This window comes from Nyctibius grandis, chromosome 4 (genome assembly GCF_013368605.1).
Source record: "Nyctibius grandis isolate bNycGra1 chromosome 4, bNycGra1.pri, whole genome shotgun sequence".
NCBI classification, from domain to species: Eukaryota; Metazoa; Chordata; class Aves; order Nyctibiiformes; family Nyctibiidae; genus Nyctibius; species Nyctibius grandis.
The window spans coordinates 34,625,985-34,645,368 of NC_090661.1; the positions used below are offsets into that span (position 1 = coordinate 34,625,985).

The following is a 19,384-nucleotide window of genomic DNA, read 5'->3' on the forward strand; positions in this document are numbered from 1 at the left end:
TAAATGATCCAAGAATTTAACTTAGAAAGTCATAGTTACAATCTGAGCACTGCAAATTTTTTTCCACGATGAAGATTTTATTTTTTAATAACAGCAAATACTTAATTGTTTGCAGTTTAAGCAGAATATGCCACCACCTATAGCTTGAGAAGAGTGGCATCTAGTGGATGATACCTGTGGGTACAACTTGCTGGTTATCTTGATGCTTTTTATTTAGGTCCCTTTCATGAAAACCCAAAATGTTAAAGCTATTTTAGAAAAATTATTTTAAAGCAGTTTTGTTTGGTTGAAAAATAGAAACACTAAGCTTGCATGTCAATATGCCTATCCTGAGCAAGCAATTTCATTACAGTAGCCTGAATCTCATTCATTAGAGACATTACTTATTACATCTAAATTTGTCCTGCAGAACTTCCAGGGACAGAATCTTGTCTTTCCATTTGCACAATTAATCATGCAGACCATTTGGGCAATAGTGATCTGTCACTCAATGGTCTGCATGAAATGCGATTTCAGTACGCTTCCTAACGGACACGCATATCGCAAAGAACATCATTACACAGACTGGCTTAAAATGACACGCCAAAATCTTGCTGAGATCGCAGTACTATTCACAGAGCTCCATGCAGGTTCAAAGTTCTTTAAGATCTAAATCCTGTTTGTCATGATGAGACCAAAAACTGCAGAGAACATGTTCTCTGCTATCAGGGCAGAGGCCCATAGGGTAGAAATTCTCTTTGTTCTCAGCTTTGGTTTACAGAAATTTGTATCTAGCATGTTTCACAAGCAGTAAGTATGGCTAGAAAGAAAAGCAAACCAAACAAATTGTTTTCAGACTTTCTATATTAGTCTGGTATGTTTTCCGTTGATAGTTGGCTAGAGTTGAATTGAATTGCTACAAAGCTGACAACAATCTTGATTTCCAGATTTACTACTGCCATTCCATCTCCCTGTCCCAGCGTCCGTGTTCTGACAAAGCTGAATGACGGACACCATCTGCACTGTTACAGCTTTCTCTTACACGAGAGAAAAATACCTAAATTACAGAAACCAGTGGTATATCTTAGCCTCAATTCTGATCACTCTTCTCAGCATTGCTATTAGATTGAACTAAACTGTCATGTTAGAGAATAAGTAATAAGACTATGAAAGTTTGTGGAAACAAAAACCTCCCTGCCCTGAAGTAAGACCTGCCAGGCAGAATGACAAAAGAGAGGTGCCCTTCAGCAAAAGAAATAAAATTAGTCAGCTTTTATGCAGTATCTTTCTAAAAGCAGCACAGCATTACAGCCAGTATGACAGCTACAACTTAGCAGCTCTCAGCGCTAAAAAGCGGCCGGGATACAAACACTCTTCTCAAGCTTTCTGTAGAGACTTTTGAGTTTTAAATAAAAAGAATGCCAGCTAAATGTCTCCATTAACCCCTTTAAAATAAGTTGCTATTAAATGAATATTTGCCCTCTTATCTGAAGTGTTTAAGACAACAACAAAACCAAAATCTCTTCTATTTGCCATCTATTAATAACACAGGATTACAGAATCATAACTCAGGTTAGAAAGAGAAGTCAGAAGATCTCCAGGCCAACATCCTGTTCAAAGTCGTGCCACCTACAAAGTCAGAACAAGTTACTTGAGGCTTTACCTAGTTGCATTTTGAAGCCTCCAAGGATGGAGGCAGCACAACCCCTCTGGGCAACCTTTTCCAATTCCTGACTGTCCTTATGGTGAAAAAGCTTCTCCACCAGCACAGAGATGGATTTCAATGTATGCCTGCTGTCTCCCTGCCGTGCACCACTGTGCCATCTTCTTGATGGCCTCTTCACTGGTAGGGGAAGGCTGCTGTTAGATCCCCCCCAAAGCCTTCTCTCCTCTAGACTGAGCAAGCCCTCAGTCTCTCCACAAAGGGCAAGGGCTCCAGCCGCTAACCATCCTGGTAGTCCTGTGCTGAACTCCCTGCAGTTTGTCATGTCTTTCTCATACTGAGAGCCCAAAACTGGACACAGGATCTAGATGTAGTCTAACAGGTACCACGTAGAAGGGGATAAGCACTTCCCTCACTCTGCTGGTGCTGCTCCTTAGAGATTGCAACACAGAAAGTATAGAATACAGCTTGTGTGCTGAAATCGTGTTTAGCTATCATTTCAAACTGAGCAACACTAAATATGATTTAATACAAAAATATTCTCATCCTTAGTATTAATGCTATTTTTACCACATTTCTTTTCTACATCTTAGCCTATTTTCAGCAGTTTCATTTTCACATTCACCTGCTTTCCTTTTCTTCAGCATTCACTTCTAACCAACAAGTCTTAACTCATCTGTTAGGTCCTACCCTTTTTTACTACCTACATTTCAGGGACCTGAAATAAAAATCAAGTGGTACGTAACAAGGGAGTACCATACTTTGCAGAGCCATTGCTTGAAGCTTTTTTTTTTTTTGATATATTACAGTTCTGGTAATTCAAACTTTTGTGAAATTAACTTGTAAAAAACCAGGGTTAGAAACCCCATCTTCTCAGCCATGACAACTTCAAATGATTGAAAAATGCAAATACATTTGCTTTGATACTCCAGACTCAGGCCATGGGTATAACTAGTAAGTCATCTGAAATATATACATTATTTCAATGAACCTTTTTCTGCCCATTTTTCTACACAAACAAGGATGAGACTACTGTACTACTTCTCCTTCCCCAGACCCTTAACTTTCTTGAACACACTAATTCCAAACAACAGTGACAAAGGAATAGATACCTCAATAAACATCAGATCCTCATGGTTTAGACAAGTTGGTAGCCAAGTCATGTAAATTAGAGCTACCTTTAACGAAATACTGCAGAATTATTTCAACAGTTAATCAGTCAGTTAACATTGGAAGAGTGGTAACCAACACATGCATACATCTGTAAGTCTCAAGCAGATACAGCATACAGTGTCTCCTGTCCATTCAGCAGTTGGAAGATATCGTAAGTGCATAGCCCAGCAGTTTCCGTCACATGGGCAAAGCAGGAGATACTAGAAGAACCAGAGATGTTATAGAGGCAAGGGAATATATTACTGCATGGCCACCAAGGATATAGGAGAGATGCGAAGTTACTGCAGAAGGAAATTGGAAGTGCAAAAGAAGGGCAGGGGGCCCCGCTCAGCAGAAAAAGGACAGAAATCTGAAGGAAAACTGGCTATGTCAGTCCTACCGTTCACAGAAAAACCTCCATTTCCTTTGTACTCAAAATGTTGGGCCTTTACATCCTCAAAACCTTCCAGCTAACTTCACAAACTAAACTGCAAAGAAAGATTTCCAGTACAGGACTGTTAAGACCATTTATAAATCAGAGAGTGCACCATCCACCTCGTCATACCACAACTGGAATCTGCAACATCATACAAATTAGGAAGGTGAGAAAACCACTCTATTAAATTAATTTCATCATCTATGGAATAACTCCATATATCAGATGAATGCTTAATAACTACCATAGGTATTTACTTTATATTATTGCTCAGAAAATAATTGAAGGCTGCAAGATAAAAGGTGCTAAAGAAATTGCAAGTGTGTATTTTAGAATTTTGCATCTTACCTTTCAGCACTGAACGCAGACTCTGTGTCAATGTATATAACAGCCCCATCTGCTCCTCCCATGCTTACAGGCAGTGTAGCCAGAACACTCATCATAATACAAAATTGAGTTTTGCCACAACCTGGTGGACTAGTTATCTGGAAGAAAAAAGATTAGTAACATTAACAGAAGTTGTCACATTCATTTCCCCCTAATTCTACTTTTAATTAAGATCCATCAGCCAGAACTCAAATTCTGCTTTTACAGTTACCAAAGGGGGAGACGGCCACAAAAAGATAGAATGCAGCCCACAAAAAGCAACTTGCAGTTACTTTTGGATCTATGCCTTGCAAACTCATCCACTTAAGAATAAACAGGTCTTCTTCAGACACAGTATTATGCTTGTAATTTATTTCTTTGACACCCTTTATTAGCTCTCATATTTGAGGTCCCCTACTCTCCCTCTCCTCTTACAAGATCTTCCCTAGAGCCACACCTAGTTCTCTTCCACCTCCTTCTCTGTGCTACCTTCTAAAGTAGAGCATAATTAGAAGATTCACAGTTGACATTCACATGACATCAATGGCCTTTAGAGCTGAAAACAAAGTCCAGAGCTAATGAGTTCACAGATATAAATGACTGCTTAGGAATCATCATCTCCTTCGTTACAACCAGGTCTCCCTTGGAAATCACAAGGATAATCGCTTATGTCCTGTAAAGACTGAATGTTCAATATGAACCACATACATACATAAGACAGACTTTATCTGCCCCAGAGACTACACTCTGCTATGCAGAGTGTGTTTTGTCATTGATGTTAACTCCCTATTACCATATTTCAACATGAACACCATTTAATGATCCAGAGCAGCTTGCCAATTTTAAGCTTTCACCTGCATTTACTGAAAGCCTACTGCGGTTAAGCAGTATTCAAAAAGAGCACACTCAACTTGTGTGAAATGGTTCCAGTATGATTTTGATCCAAGAGAAAAACCACAAGGATCAAAAGAATACATTGTTTGATGAGATCCCCAGTTTCTGAGAGCAAGATTTTTCTACTAGAGATGGCAGTATGCTGTTCTTTATCCACTGCAGATCTTGCAGAGATTGTAAATGAATGCTGGGCTCTGTGTTCAGATAATCATATGTTCATTACTACTACAGTGGGTCTTTAAATACAATATCACACTGTCACTGCTTCTGGGAAGGGAGATGATGACATCTCAAATACTAAGAGAGCTGAAAAACAGCAAATACAAAGTTGAAATGACTTCAGGCACTAAAAACAGAGAGTGATGGGTTCATTCTGATGTTGGTAGGGACTAAATAATAATGCAAGATAAAAGCAAGCCCCTCCAGGGAAGTTACACTGCAAAACGAAGCATACCCCCCTCAAAACACCAGTGGTACTGCCAAAACAAAGGCTTAAATACAGAGCTGTTGTTTTAATCTAAAAAAAGAAACCTTACACAGACACTCAAAATCAAACTGATTTTTGAGTCTAAATGCACAATAGTTTTAGTACAAACACCCTTTCACCACAAGATACTACAGTACTGCTATGCTTTTGTTTTAAGCAGCAGCAGCATGACTTGAAGCACAGAAAATTTACAGGGAAACACGGAGGGATAGCATTTAGCTACAGTTATACATTAGCTACTGTTAACAGTTGGTTAAAATCCCTTTAATCACTTTTGTCTTTAAACAAGGCCTGAAAATCATGCCATATCAGTCAATCTACTTGAAGCTTTAAGGCAAGAGAAACATTAGATGATTTTTGTTCAGAAGCACACACTGCATTTAGTGAAATACAGATCAGGAATCAGTCACATTTATGCAATTATCTGTCCTCCCTCCAGTGTACTTAAATTACAAATTATCTTCTCAACAATAGCTGCCACATTTTAATATGAACCCGAAGTATATATAAAAATTGCAGAGGCAATACACATTCCTTAGACTGTGATAGCCAAGGAATCTCACCAGCTGTTTCTAGTTAAAAAGAAGACTTGAAATGAATGAGGGGAGGGCATCAATCCAGTTGTTAAATTAAAATGTTTGGACAACTGCAAGGAGACCTCATAAAAACATTTGGAGTTTCAGCCTTGCCTGGGAGGTGCATTGGAATCAACATCTATTTCAGTGGCTGATGTAGGAGCTAATTCAGTAGAGCTGCTGTAAAAATGTCTGAGGATATGAGCATCATATCAGAGAAAGGCACGGAATCTTGCAGTATAAGCTATTACAAGGAAGCAAGCCATTGCAGCAAGAGAGAATTTCTATTTCCCAAAGACAACAATACTTCATCTTTTATCAGCATCCCTTTGAAGGGCATTAAAATGGGATTTTAAATAATCCACAGTGAACAATTTTAAAGAACTACCACATTTTATTGTGGTTACCACTGGTTCAGCAAGTGTTTTGAACAATACAATCTTACTGTAAAAAAAAAACCTAGAATTCCTCTAATATAATTTAAATCGCATGTCTCCAAAAAGTTTGCTTAGTTTTACTCTAAATTTGCTCTGAAAAAAAAACAAGTCCACCCAGATAGAAATGTGAAGACCACAACAGTTTTTAACTTATCTCTGCCTAATAAAATATACTTTTATTTTTCAATAACCTATATATTATTTTCTCTGGCACATCTGTAGGGTTTGGATGAAGTCACAACGAACTAATTCTTCAGCTACCAGAGGATTAAACTCTTCAATATTCACAAAGTCATTACTTTAATTTTTCCTCAGAGGAGTTGGCCAAAAGCTCTGACATTTAACCACAAAATTTCAGCTATGATTTAATGTCCAACTTAAAACCTAATAGTGGTTTGGAAAAAAATAGTCCGAGACACTGTAATGCAAATCAAATCCCTCTGGCACTCAAAAAGCAAGCAGCTTTGGCTGTAGAAGATACCACCGCAAATCTTAACCCTGTGGCTCATGTACTCAAATTCCAAGTTTCCAACCACCCTCACTGCTGGGTAAAGTAACAGGAAGACAACGATTTAGCCACACCAGTCAGGAAGTAAAAGCTGCACACAACATACTTTCGAAGAGAACTTCTCTCAGATTTAGAATATCTGCCTGATAACAAAAATACTGAAGGGCAATCTGCTGGTCAGCTATGCTCCAGTAAATTGCAAAAGAGCAAATTAAAATTATTAAGTTCCAAAATCACTTGAATCCAAAAAGAACATGACCTGAAAGTGTTCACAAGCTGCAGTACAGCATCAAAGCAGCAGCAGCAGACACTTGATAGCTTTCTACTAAAATTTCATCTAACAATCTTGCTGAAGAACACTTGCAGTGCTGCCAACCTTTGAAATTACTTCAGATCTCATGACTCTTGCAGAAATGCTTTTAAAAAAATCCCCAACCAGGCTTTAAATGAGAAACTCAGTTTCTGCACAGTTCTCTGCCTTTGTTTGCTGAGAAACCCCTACTATGCCCCTTAATCACTTTCTACATTTAATACCTAAAAGACAGCTAAAAAGGAATACACTTTTTTTTAGACACCTCTAATCTCTTAAGTTAGACATATAATTTCTGGAGTTTACCTAGTTCTCTCTATAATATTTCTGACTAAATAGTTATTATGCATCCGTATTGTCAACCTGGCACGAGTGTGCAACCAAGACCAAGCTGCTGTGGGAAAAGATGTAGTGCTTGCAGTTCTGGTCTCATCCACCAGATGTCTTGTACATACGTCAACATCTCAGTCACCTCATGAGATCACCTATTGAAGACAACTGCACTAGGCAGGTCTCTCTATTTTCAACCAAAATATGTTAGAATACAAAAAACTTAACATTCAAAAGTTTTTTTCAGAAGAAAACTTAAAATACAACACCTTTCCTTTCATTTACAAACAGATAAAAGTTCAGCCTATCTTTGAACATATTCATTCCCCCCAACTACCTTTAAATACATCGACACATACAGAGTATGATCATTCTTAAAACAGAGTTTAGCAGCAGTTTCTCAGATTTCATCATATCTAACGAGATCAATGTTTTAGGGAAACACTGAAAAAAAAAATTTTTTAAATTGAGTATTGTGATAATCAACCAAGCTGAGAAGTATTACAAAATACATAGCTCTGGAAAATTCAGCATTTGCATTTACTTCCTGAAGAGCATTATTTTATACCATCTGAGAAAAGTGATATTTAACATCAATGTTTTGAGATCAACTGCTTGCAGAACTTTCAAATAAAAAAAAAAGCTAAAAAACCACATAAAAAAAAAAAACAACCAACCAAAACTTAAGACGTCAAAGGTTAGCTAAACTCCAGTAAAACTCCCAGCATGCAAACCACTGCTTTTCCCGGATCTACCTCTGGACTAACGCCAAGAACATGGCAACCAGCAACCTTAAAGTCTATCAGTGCTCCAGAGCCATTCTACCTGATGTTCAGGCAAGAACATGTCAGATAGACTGCACTGATAGCTGAATGATAGCTACGCTTAGGATTAAGAAAAAGGACAAATATTCACGACATTGTTATCAGCAGCCTTGTAAATTAAATGCCTGTCTCTTCCTACCCAAAATGATCACATTCACTTATTTTTTCAACTAGGAATAAAATATTATGGGATCCTTTAATGCAAACTTTTATATTCTGGCCATCTTTTACTCAAAACTGCCAAGCCACAGGAAGGAGGGCCAGACAGACTGGGTTATCTGGGTTGACCTATAGAAGGGCAACATCCTTGTTTTGGGTGCCACTCATGAGCCAGTCACAGGCTCAAGGACAAGTCAGCATATCACAGAAAAGACACATCTCTGTTCCACTTCTTTCTCATACCTGTGCAGCACTGGCTCTACGTTTCAACTAAAGACGCACAATTCAGAAGTTTAAGCAGCATAAGCACGTGAACAGCCATTCTCTGCCTCCACCGAGGAAAAGTCAGTCAACCAGACAGAAATCCTAGAAAGCTAGATCCTAGCCACAAGCAAGCATCATTTCTTTTCAAACACAGGCTGTGCTATTTCATCAGCTGACTGCATGAACAATAATCCAAAATAAAAGGAGTCAAGCTACACCTAGTGTGGCCACCGCTTTGCTGACAAAAATATTTTTAGGAACCAAAAACTCATCTCCTGCTGAAGGCACTATTCTCAACAGCAGCATAGTTACAATCTCAGAACCCTGCATATCCCATTGTTACTTCTAAGAACAGCTCTTTCTTCTTCAATGAAACAGAATTTAGCAAATTTTTTCTCCCAGAATTTAAAGACTTTCAGTATTCACCTTAAGTTATTCCAATCCAATTTTCTTTCAGTAAATTGGTAACAAAGCTAGGCCTAAATATGAAGAAAACATTAATTCTGACAGATCAATTTAAGTTCATAGATGCGTTCTTGAACATTTTTATGAAGACCTGAATGGTGTACATCATATATAAAAAGAAATACTCAGAATCTTTAAAAAGTAATATGCCTTTATTACATGAGTTTACTAGAGCAGAAACTGTTATACTGTTATAGTCTAAACTCAGTGTTGCTTGAACACTAGTATGTCTTAAGTCACTATCCGATTTCACAAGTGATTTCTATCTGAGATCAAAACCAATATAGTCTGATTATAAGGTGTGGAAAAAGTGTATTTTCCTCATAATAAGATTTTCATAACTTCTTACTTCTACTCCTCTACTGTGGCAATTTGCCACAGTAAGCAAAGAAAAGCACTTGGTAAGGACTGTTAAAGTGTTTAAGGAAAAGAATTGTTTCAATCTGTCTTAAATTCAGAGCATGAGGCACACAATACATATTTTTCCACTTATTTCAAGTGCACAGCTGAGTTCAGAACTTTAAGGTGGCAAGTATGGCCACACTGCATAAAACCAATGTCGATCTAGCTCTGGATTCTGTCTCTACCAAGGGCCTACAACAGATGGCTAGGGGAGTAACATAAGCACAGGGCACACATATATTGATACTCCCTCCAATATATATGTTTCTCCATCTCCATTTGTAGCTTAGCAAATTCCTAAGCCACAGATAGCATCTTTGTATTTTTATAATACTCAATGACTCCTGTGAGCATCTACACAAATCCTGTCTTTCCAGATTACAGAAACTATGCAAGTTATTACCACTTTCTGCAAGGCCATAGAGAAATCCAGGTACTAGAAGATGAAGTGCTCCCTTGTTCTTAAAAGAAGAAGATTCTAAGCAAAAAAAAAAAAAAATAGCATTGCATCCAAAGTCCAGAGAGTGACAGATAGATATGTAATTTGTAGTATTGCAATATATGCACATATAATACAGGCCTTAATTCTGTCTTTTTTAAAAAGAAAGCATTACATATTTATTGCATAAATTAGTTACATCTACATATAAAAGCTCTGTAAAGTCATTCCCATGCCTATATGCTTCACACTTTTGTCCTAATTGCTTATTGTACCTTCATAAAAACTAATGACTTGGTAAAGTCAGAGTGAGTCAGTATTAAAAGGACAGGCTCCTGATTCAGCACTTTGTGCTCTGACCACGAAACCACACTGCAACACTCCCACTGTAAAATCCAGCCAACAATTCTCCCGAATTTCCTGGGAAAATTTTCACTTTTTTAAAGGAAAATAGGGTCATCAAATTTTTTAATTCCTTCATTTTCTTACTTACCTGACATGCTGGGGGGAAAAAAAACCATACCACCAAAAAAAAAGTGCAGCCTCTACGAATTAAACAAAAAGCACTTCTCATCCAAAATTTTTGTGTATTTTGTGTTTAAAGCACCTGACACAAGACAGTCTAACCTATCTCTGACTTTTGACTTCTACGTGTGATGTCAACTGCAGTAAAATATATTAAACAAGTTACCTCTGTGAGGGATCCACATGGCACTCCACCATGCAAGACTTTATCCAAACTATGCAGTGTGGTGGATAAAAAGGCTGAAGAGGGATGGCCAGACTTCCTCAGTTTCATTTCATAAGCCTACAAAAGGAGGGGAAAAAAGCAAAAGAAAACACACAAATCAGAAAATGCCTTTTTTTTTTTAATAATGGAAATAGCAAAACTTCTCGCATTTCCTTTCATCAGCCTGGAATGACTTAACACTTGCCAATGAGCAACTATTCCCATCTTCAGCTATAGTTCTCTCTTAGCTCATCACCCTTCCTCGCATTTATATCCCATTTATAGCTCACAGAGCAAATTTAAAAGTTGGTTGTATCTTCCTCACCACAATATTAAATAATAAGTTTCTAATAATGATGTGTCAAAGGTCGTCTCTGCTCCTACTCAACAAGGCTTGCTTTTAACCCATAAAACTCCAGCTTTTAAATAATGGAACGCTATATGTATGGTTAGTGACCAATGCAGAGCATTCACACGAAACCTAAAACCAAGAACTCCTTGGTCAACGTTCCTTACCAATTTGAAGCTACTTGGGTTGAAGGAAAGGTTTGCTAACGATTCCCAAGTCTTTGAACAAGCTTGGGCTGATCCTGTAGCCATTCATAATTTTCCACTTTTGTGAGGAAGACTAGTCAAGAAGACAGGACAGGTACAGAACCGAACATAGTTGAATTCCTAGTTCCTTCACTGACCAGAGGAACTGGCCCAAGATCAGAATTCTAGTTCGTAAGAATTTTTTTTCATTTGGGGAATCAATTTAAACTAAAGAAGAAATAACAAAATAGAAATGCTGATCTGGAAACACCAAAACGTGGTGTTTCCAAAAGAAACAGGTCTTGCTCACACCTTGCAGACACCTGCTCAAACTGACACATTCCTCAACCACTGAACATCTTGAACATCAGAAGTCTGATTTTTAAAAGGAACAGTCCAAGATCCAGAAGTTCTTGCTGTAGTTATAGTTAAGAGTTCCCAGAGGTTTCAGACTCCTGGCCCAACAACAGAGATTCACAAAGCCCTGTCTCAGCATACCGCCATAGCCTGCCATGATTGACCACTCCAGAAAACCTGATTTCTCTATGCCTGAGAGAAATGCAGGCATCAGATTTATCCCAGTCTTAAGACAGTCTGCTGGGAATATGGCATACTATGGAAGAACCTCCACAGTAATCATCGATAACTAAGTAAATAACCACACACCATTGAATCCTAGATGTTCTAGTCCATACTTGTTGGGCCAACAAGTGAGCATTTTTTGCCGAAGTTGACCAGAAAAATTTCCAGCTAGTTCCAACAGCAGGCTAAGATAAGACAGCTTGTACCTTCCTTTTTTTATGCTATAGTTCTTCTCTACGTTATGACAGGTAGCATATTAGAATAATATTTGAAATTCATTCAGACCTTCTCTGTTCTTCAGTTCTATTGAGGAGAAATACACAAAAACTAACTTTCAAGACACATAACAGGCCAATACAAAAAACAATTAATTTTACCTCACTCAAATAGGATGAGAGTTTATGCACAGATTCACTTTAGGAATGAATACGTGTACTGTTGAAGGATTTGCAATGTATTTTAATTTAATCATTTTTTTTTAACCTCTGACAGGACTTAAACCCTGCAGACTGGAAACAAACCGTCTAGACCATGGAAACACTATTCTAGTCTAGTTTCCTGCCTAACATGGACTCTAAATTTTACCCAGTGATGTCTGTATTTAACTCACAAAATTAGGGTTGAATCAGACTATCTTTCAGTAAAAAAAAAAAAAAAAAAAATAATTCAATTGTTAAATCAGGAGTCCAAGTAAATGAAAAATTACCACATCCTTAGACAACCTTTTCCAATCGTAACTTACGTTAGTTTCTAAAGATTTTCTTATAACTTCCCTTTTCAGGGATTTATTTTTTAATTTATCTTCCAGCCACTGGATCTTATTCAGCTTTTTGTCCAGCTAGACTCTAGAGACCTCTAATATAATTATCTTCTTCTACTCAGCATATAATGTGATCAAGTCACTCCTTAACTTAGTCTCTGGAGCTCAGTAGGCTTCACTCTGTACTTCATACTGCGAGTAAACTTTCCAGAAATTAGAGTTTTACTGTATATCTTGGCATACTCTCAAGTTTTGCTGCCAGTGCTTCCAATGTTATATCTGGAGAGTATTTTCCCCTTATTTATAACTCCTATGATCTAATTTATTTATTTTTTTTACTCAAAGATATCGTGAAACCTTCTTGCTACATCAGTCATAATGGTATATCAGTCACTGACCAGAAGTCCATTTGAAATCCTGTGTTTGCAAAGATTCAATCCACATCCCTTAAAAATAGCTATCATCCTCTGTTTCTGGAAGCGCAGCTCTGTATTGTATGCACTTACATAGCTCATCATCTATCAGCTGGCTCTGTATTAACAGTCCTTGACAACTGCTGTCTGACAAACTTCAGTATCTGCCAAGCTTCTCGGCAAAGAAATTTGATTGAATAGTGATGTGTGGATGACAGGCAAAAGCAAATTCTAGAACTCTTACTTAAAACTTCCATCTGTCTTCAATTTATTATTAACAGTTATTGATGGAAAGCTAGTAATTAGCTAGCTTGTAATCCATTTAGTATAAGTCATATTAATTCTGCATATCACTACCTTTAATGCAGTATGTTTGTGAACTTAAAGTTTCACAGTTACTGCTACAATTACTATGCCAATTACACATAATAAACTTTAACATGGCTTTTTTTTTTTCAGGAAAAAAAGCAGGCTGCATTGACACAGGTCAGAACTGTCCATGTCCTCTCTGTTCTAAAAAGACACCATTTTTGACATCTTTTCACCTGAATTCAAAAAAGAAAACAAAATCCAGCCACTGCATTGCAGCTAACATCTGTTTCCCTCTTGCACTCTCCCCAGTTAGGCTACCTGTAGCCTAAACCACTACAGGTCATTTGCATGGACGGAAAACAAATCCTCAAAGGAGTTATTTGCAGGATCACTTCACCTCTTGGCAGCAATTTTACGTCTAAAACCAATTTATACTGAAATTCTTATTCTTTGCTTTTTTTTAGTTGCAGAGTCCAAACTAGAAGCCATTTTTATATGATGGACTGTAAGAGAGAGAATGCCATATTTTCCTATTGCACTCAGAACTGATTCTGCAAGCCTGAGCAATCTCTTGAGGCTATAATGCCTAATAAAAGTCACTGCATCAAACTAAAGTGCCTCAGAGATCTAAATTTAAAAATAAAAGTATTATTTCATTGTGCAATCAAACCAATAATAATAAACCATCACAAACCTCCCAGGTAAAAAGATGAGTGACACTGTTTAGCTTTTCCCAGATACTGTATCAAAACCAGAATCAAGACAAGCATACTTACTGTCTGCATTTTGGGAGCACAAGCTCGGCTGACTTTACAAAGAAGTTTCTGCACACCATAGTAGCTCTGTCCCGTCACTTTCATTAGCTCCAAGAGGGAAAGACATAAGAAGTCCTGAAAGATGATAGAACAGTTCAGAGAGCTCATCCTAGAAATCAAGACTGGGGACTAAACTGATGCAATTTATACACAACTAGTACACATTCCACAGGTTTACCAACTGTGCCATGTTATATACTACTATGCTGTACCTCTCCTACCTTTCTCTGATACCAGTATACTAAAAGAAATTGCATTTATATTTTAAATGACATGGAGTCAAAGGGCCAAACATTTAAGAACTGTGTGATGGAACTGTAACAAGATAGCATCTTTTTTTGCCCACAAACGTCTCCATCTACCTGAAAAACATTCAAAACACATCATGTCTTCTAGACTGCAGTCCTAGGGCTAGATCCCATATTTACAATGCATACTACTGAAATATATATGGGCTCTTGGCCCTCTGTAGGCGAACACTCATAAGAACAACTTCAGAATGTACCGCTGAATCAACCCATAACTGATAGTGTAACATCACAGCACGTTCACACACTAGATTATGTAGTACACGTGTTTTTGTGAAGTATTCACAAATGGATGTCTTGCTCCATACAAGTAGTAGCTGCACAGCCCTGCTAAAATAAAGCATCTTCAGGTCTTCAGAAGTGAAGGTAGTAAGTACATACAAGTTTAGATGTTTTAGTTAGGCATCTATCATTTGAAAGCTGTATTTTTACAAAGGAGCAGGCCAGATGGAGGCTGAAATGCCCCCTATTTTATAGAAAGTAAAGCTCCCTGTAAATTAAACTACAAAAAAGTAAGCAGTACATGCATTAAAATATACCTTCCAAAAAAAAAATAAACAAAAAGCAACCCCGAAAAAACACCCCCACAAGCACAAAACAACCCTTTCACCTGACAGGTAGTGATCTGATGGCGACTCAGCCTTTCACACAGCTCCTCAGACAATCTTGCTCTTCTTAGTTTCTTAGCAGCCATGCTCCCCAATCTACAGAGCAAACAAAAAAAAAATTGAAATATGCTTCGAATATGACTGTGTGGACAATTACACCCACTCCTTGCCAAAGAACAGGAAAGTGTGCGCACATGTGTGTGTGTATATATATATATAAAATTTAATGTGATATAGACTTACCATATAAGTCTATGTCACATTAAATGATACTACCGCTCTGAAGCGGTTATGTTAAATTATGTCTCCTTATATTTGACCATGTATGAGATCATGCCAGTCAGAACAGAAAAGTCAGCAACGTTTATAGGACAGGTGTTTCTGGGACATAAGAAAGCCGGAAATCACTCAGTGGTGAACTGAACAAGAACTCCTCATGCTATACTGCACTGGAAAGAAATAAGGTTATCTTTGGATGCCTAAACACGAATAGTAGAGTAATCACAGTAACCATTTAGCCCTAGAACATATACTGTTAGAACACAACACTCAGTTCTGGTGACCCCAGGACTCGTGACAGATGTTGAAAAAAACAGGAAGGACCCAGAAAGGAGACACCAGAAAGACTGCAGGGCTGGAAACATACTTTAGCATGCAAGACTCAAGCTGGCCAAAATAGTCAAACCCATCTCATAATGTTCTACGTAACAATTTATGAAACATACACAGTTAAGAAAGAGTTCTTTAATTTAGCCAACAGCGTAAAAGAAACCAGAGGCCAAAGTTAAGCATATGAAGACAAGAACTACAATGTAAATATTATTTTATTCTAAACACGAACAAAAAACCATTGGACCAAGGCAGCAACAATTGTGGCATATTCAGTCACTTAAGCAAATTGTATTTATTGAGATTCCTGCTTAAAGAGTATCCGATTATTTCGGATAAGCCTTAAGACTATTTTACGTAGCAGATAAGATTACGCTGCCACTACGAATCCTCCCGCCCTTAGCCCTCAGCTATTTGCATTTGTCCCTTTTCTTTTTTTGTCACTCCATTCTACTGAACAAAACTCCACAGGATGGTACTCAGCTCAGTACAACCTAAAGCACAGGTGTTTTCCTAACCTATACGTATGTTCGAGCACAGAGCTGTTTCACACATATTATTTAGGCAATATTCCTAGTATTTTTTTAGCCATAAGTTTACGCAAAATAAAAAGGTTCTTAACTAATGCGAAATCACTACAGCTTTTGCAGATGCACAGGCCTCCACATCTTCACGAGATGGAAACGTTATTGTCCCCTCTACAAAATCCTCTTTCGACAGGAGGAAAATCACACGTTTGAAGAGCTCAGTGTCCTTCAAGTTACCAGCTGCATTAATAACCATTGACCACACAAAACTGCACACTCTGCCTGAAGCTTTACGGTGGTTTCTGGTTTTGCCCACACACCACGTATCGCCGCAGCTGAACACGAGCCCGGGCACAGCCGCCAGTGACTGACGTTGCGACTGAAGCGCTGAGAGCGGGTGCCCGCAGGAGCGCGGCCTGTGCCCTCTCGGCGGTGCCCTGTGGGGCGGGCAGGGGGGTAAGGACGCCTGCGAGGGGGAGACACACACGCACACCGTCCCGGACTTACACCCGGTGACACAGGTGCTGCGGGAGAGCCTGACGGTACCGCCTCACCTGCAAGGAGAAAATGAACTTACGACCCCAGCACCGGGAGGGGAGCAGTGGCGGCGCGGGGCTCCCCTCCCGCCGCCCAACCCAGCTGACTCAGGCGCGCGCCCGCCCCATCGCTGCGGGACCCGGGGCTGCGTGGCCCGGCCCGGCCCGGCCTGGCCTGGCCTGGCCTCCCTTCGCCCCCGGCAGCGCCGCAAGCACCCGAAGATTCGCTCCCGCCGCACACCAGCCTGGCCCCCGCGGCTCCGGTGTGTCCCGCTGGGCCGCGCCCGGGCAAGGGAGGGGCGGGCAGAGGCCCCGCGCACCTCAGAGCTTTTTCAAAGGCTCCCGGCGGCGGGCGCGAGGGGGCGGGCCCGCCGGGCAAGGCCTGCGCTCGCCATTGGCTCCGCTCCCACCAATCCCCCCGCACCCCTGGACGCCGGCGGCGCGCAGGGCATGCCGGTAGCGGTGGTTCCCGGGGACAGGCGGGAAGGCGGGAGCGCGCGCCGCCTTGCGGCTTGTGATGGCGGCGGCTGTGGCTGTGCTCGGGCCCGGGTCTGCGGTCTAGTGAGGGTCCTGCGGCCGCCTCCGCCGCCGGTGTGCCTCCCGGGGCAGCGCCCGTCCTGCACCTGCTCTATCAGAAGAGACGCAGCTTTGCGGGGAAGGAGAGGCCAAGGGGGTGCTCGGTGTTTATGGTGAACGTGAGTGCCTCCCCGGAGGTGGGAGCCACCGCGCTAGGCTGTTGAGGTGGAGTAGGTATGCTCCAGGCACGGAAACCTCGATGTGGGCAGCCTCGGGGGTTGCCTTTCACAGTGCTTCCATGCTTTGCCCTAGAAATTCCTACCGTCCTCTGCACATAAAGCATCTACAAAACTTGAAAGTCTTCAAGCATGAAGAGTGCTGTGTATACGTTCATGTGTTAGTAAAGAATATTGGAATGCTGATTCTTGTCTTCAACTTCAGGCCTTACAAATGTTTGGTTTGCTGCCAGCTCTGGCAGAAATGCCTTCTGACTGAAGAAGCTATTACCCTGTAATGTGAATGTAACAGGGAGAATCAGTCATCAAACATGACTGGCATGGCTTTACTAATGTCTGTAGGGTGAGTTTTACAACTCACTCTAGCTTATACTAGAAAGTACTGAAGTTAGTATTGTATAGATGTTGTCTGCATAATCTTTACAGGTCTAGAAATTAACCTAATTGAAGAAAAAAAATGGACCAATATTACCTGGGATGTTTACTGAAGACCAGTGCAGTGGGAACTGCATGGCTGGGTTTTTGTCTGTACTGAAAAAGAAACACTACAGTGAAGCTGCAAAATACAGAACACTTCAGCCACTGTTCCAAACTGGCAAACAGGAGAAACATAGCAAGAAGCTGACTATCATGAAATGCCCAACAACTGTAGTATCAAAAAGGGTCAGTGGAATTAGTGTTTCGTTCATACCCTGAAGGGAGCTTACATGCCCAAAGAAGTCCAGAGGATTGAAAAAGCTGGACAGGGAGTAAGCAACCCATACAAAAGCAACTCAGAGCTTTAATGAAGAGCTAGCTGAACAGGGAGAGAAGAGGTGAAATGGAGGAAGAGCTCCTCCTAGTGTAGTTGGCCTTTAAAAGTTGACTTGAAAAATGTAAGTCACAATTGAGAAAAGCTATCTAAGGGAAGGGAAAAGATGTCTCTTGCTGCAGTTTAGTTTCAGGGGAAACAGCAGGGTATGACCCTAGTATAACTCTGTCATGGACTACTATCTCCTGCTCGGTACAGGGGTAGCAGGAGCTCTACCTTCCCACCAGAGGCGCAGGAAAAAGTAACATTGCCTTGATGACTTTTTCCCTCCCACAGATGCAGCAGGGCTTCCCCTTCACCTCCAGGCCAACAGGCTTCCTTCTCATCTTCTACAAAAACAGAATACCTGTATTAAAGTAGAGAACTGCTTTGGGATGTTGAGTGAGGCAAGCAACTCTTACCAGCCAGGTAGTTTAGAAGATTTGTGAGCAAAACCAATATACCTGGTGCCTCCCCTGCAAGTTCTGTGCATCTCATTTCTCAGTGGAGTCATGACTGTTCCACTCACTACTTCTCAGATACACAGGTACACCTTTAAACCTACTGGCAAATAATCATGCATCATCTTCTCCCTGTAACTTGAGAAAGTTAATATTATACATCCAGAGGATAATCAGAGAAGTGTTCCCATACGACTAGTCACCATCAACATTCTCAAGCAGCAACACGGCAGGCAGCTCCACAGCTTCCATATGTTTGACCAGGACTGTAGTCACTAGGGAATCAGGGCACTCTGCGAACAGCTCTGCTCTGTGACCTCAGTCAAGCCCCTTAATGATAGGGTATCTGTTTTCCTTCTCAGTTTTGGTTTTACCTATTTAGACTGTAAACAGAGTAAGCAGGGTCGGATGAATAGATTTATGTGTTGGGCATGACACAGCAGAGCTGCTCTAGTCTAAACCTTTAGCTTCCCCTGAAACTCATAATAAGAAGGGATTAATAAAGCTAAGAGATTATTACTTTATAAGAACTGAGCTTCACCACATTAATTTAAGAAGGTCCTTTAAACTGGCAACACTGGAACAAAACTTGCAAAAAGGCGAAGCATAACAGCAACAACAAATGAAGTCTCATAGAAGCAGAGTGCTCTAACATCAAACACACCAATTAAAAAAGGGAATGGTTATTAGCTTGCTCAGGGGCAAGCCAATAGGGACCAAGTCTGATTTGAAGGGCACAGGATGAAATACTTACCAGTTCTTATCCAAATAAATACTTAGCAATTAAGTAATTCTGCAAGCCTCCAGAACTGAAAAGGTAATGGCAAAATTCTTCCTTTCTGGAACAGAATCCACAGAAAAGTTTCTCCCTCAAACCCAAGACAGCCTTTTGTGAGCATCTTCAGATAACAGTTTCACATTCTGGAACATTTCAGATCATTCACTTAATTACTAACA

At 40.0% G+C, this 19,384-nt stretch overlaps 1 protein-coding gene across 14 annotated transcripts in view; it reads right to left on the reverse strand.

The window, feature by feature from the left end:
* Window positions 1–16,767, reverse strand: part of RAD51B (RAD51 paralog B) — a 447,505-nt gene extending 430,738 nt beyond the window's left edge. For 8 of the 14 annotated variants that reach the window (XR_011047977.1, XM_068398407.1, XM_068398411.1 and 5 more), the window contains exons 1-5: window positions 16,396–16,479; window positions 14,755–14,848; window positions 13,798–13,911; window positions 10,382–10,498; window positions 3,579–3,715 (exon numbers count right to left, since the gene is read on the reverse strand). Coding sequence is in view for 13 of the 14 variants with exons in the window: in XM_068398407.1 (XP_068254508.1) it covers window positions 3,579–3,715; window positions 10,382–10,498; window positions 13,798–13,911; window positions 14,755–14,838 (452 nt within the window). In the remaining variant the exon portion in view is untranslated. Of the gene's footprint in view, window positions 1–3,578; window positions 3,716–10,381; window positions 10,499–13,797; window positions 13,912–14,754; window positions 14,849–16,395 lie in introns of all 14 variants that reach the window. The other 6 variants (XM_068398402.1, XM_068398401.1, XM_068398405.1 and 3 more) reach the window with 6 other exon arrangements.
* Between the last annotated feature and the right edge of the window lie 2,617 nt (window positions 16,768–19,384).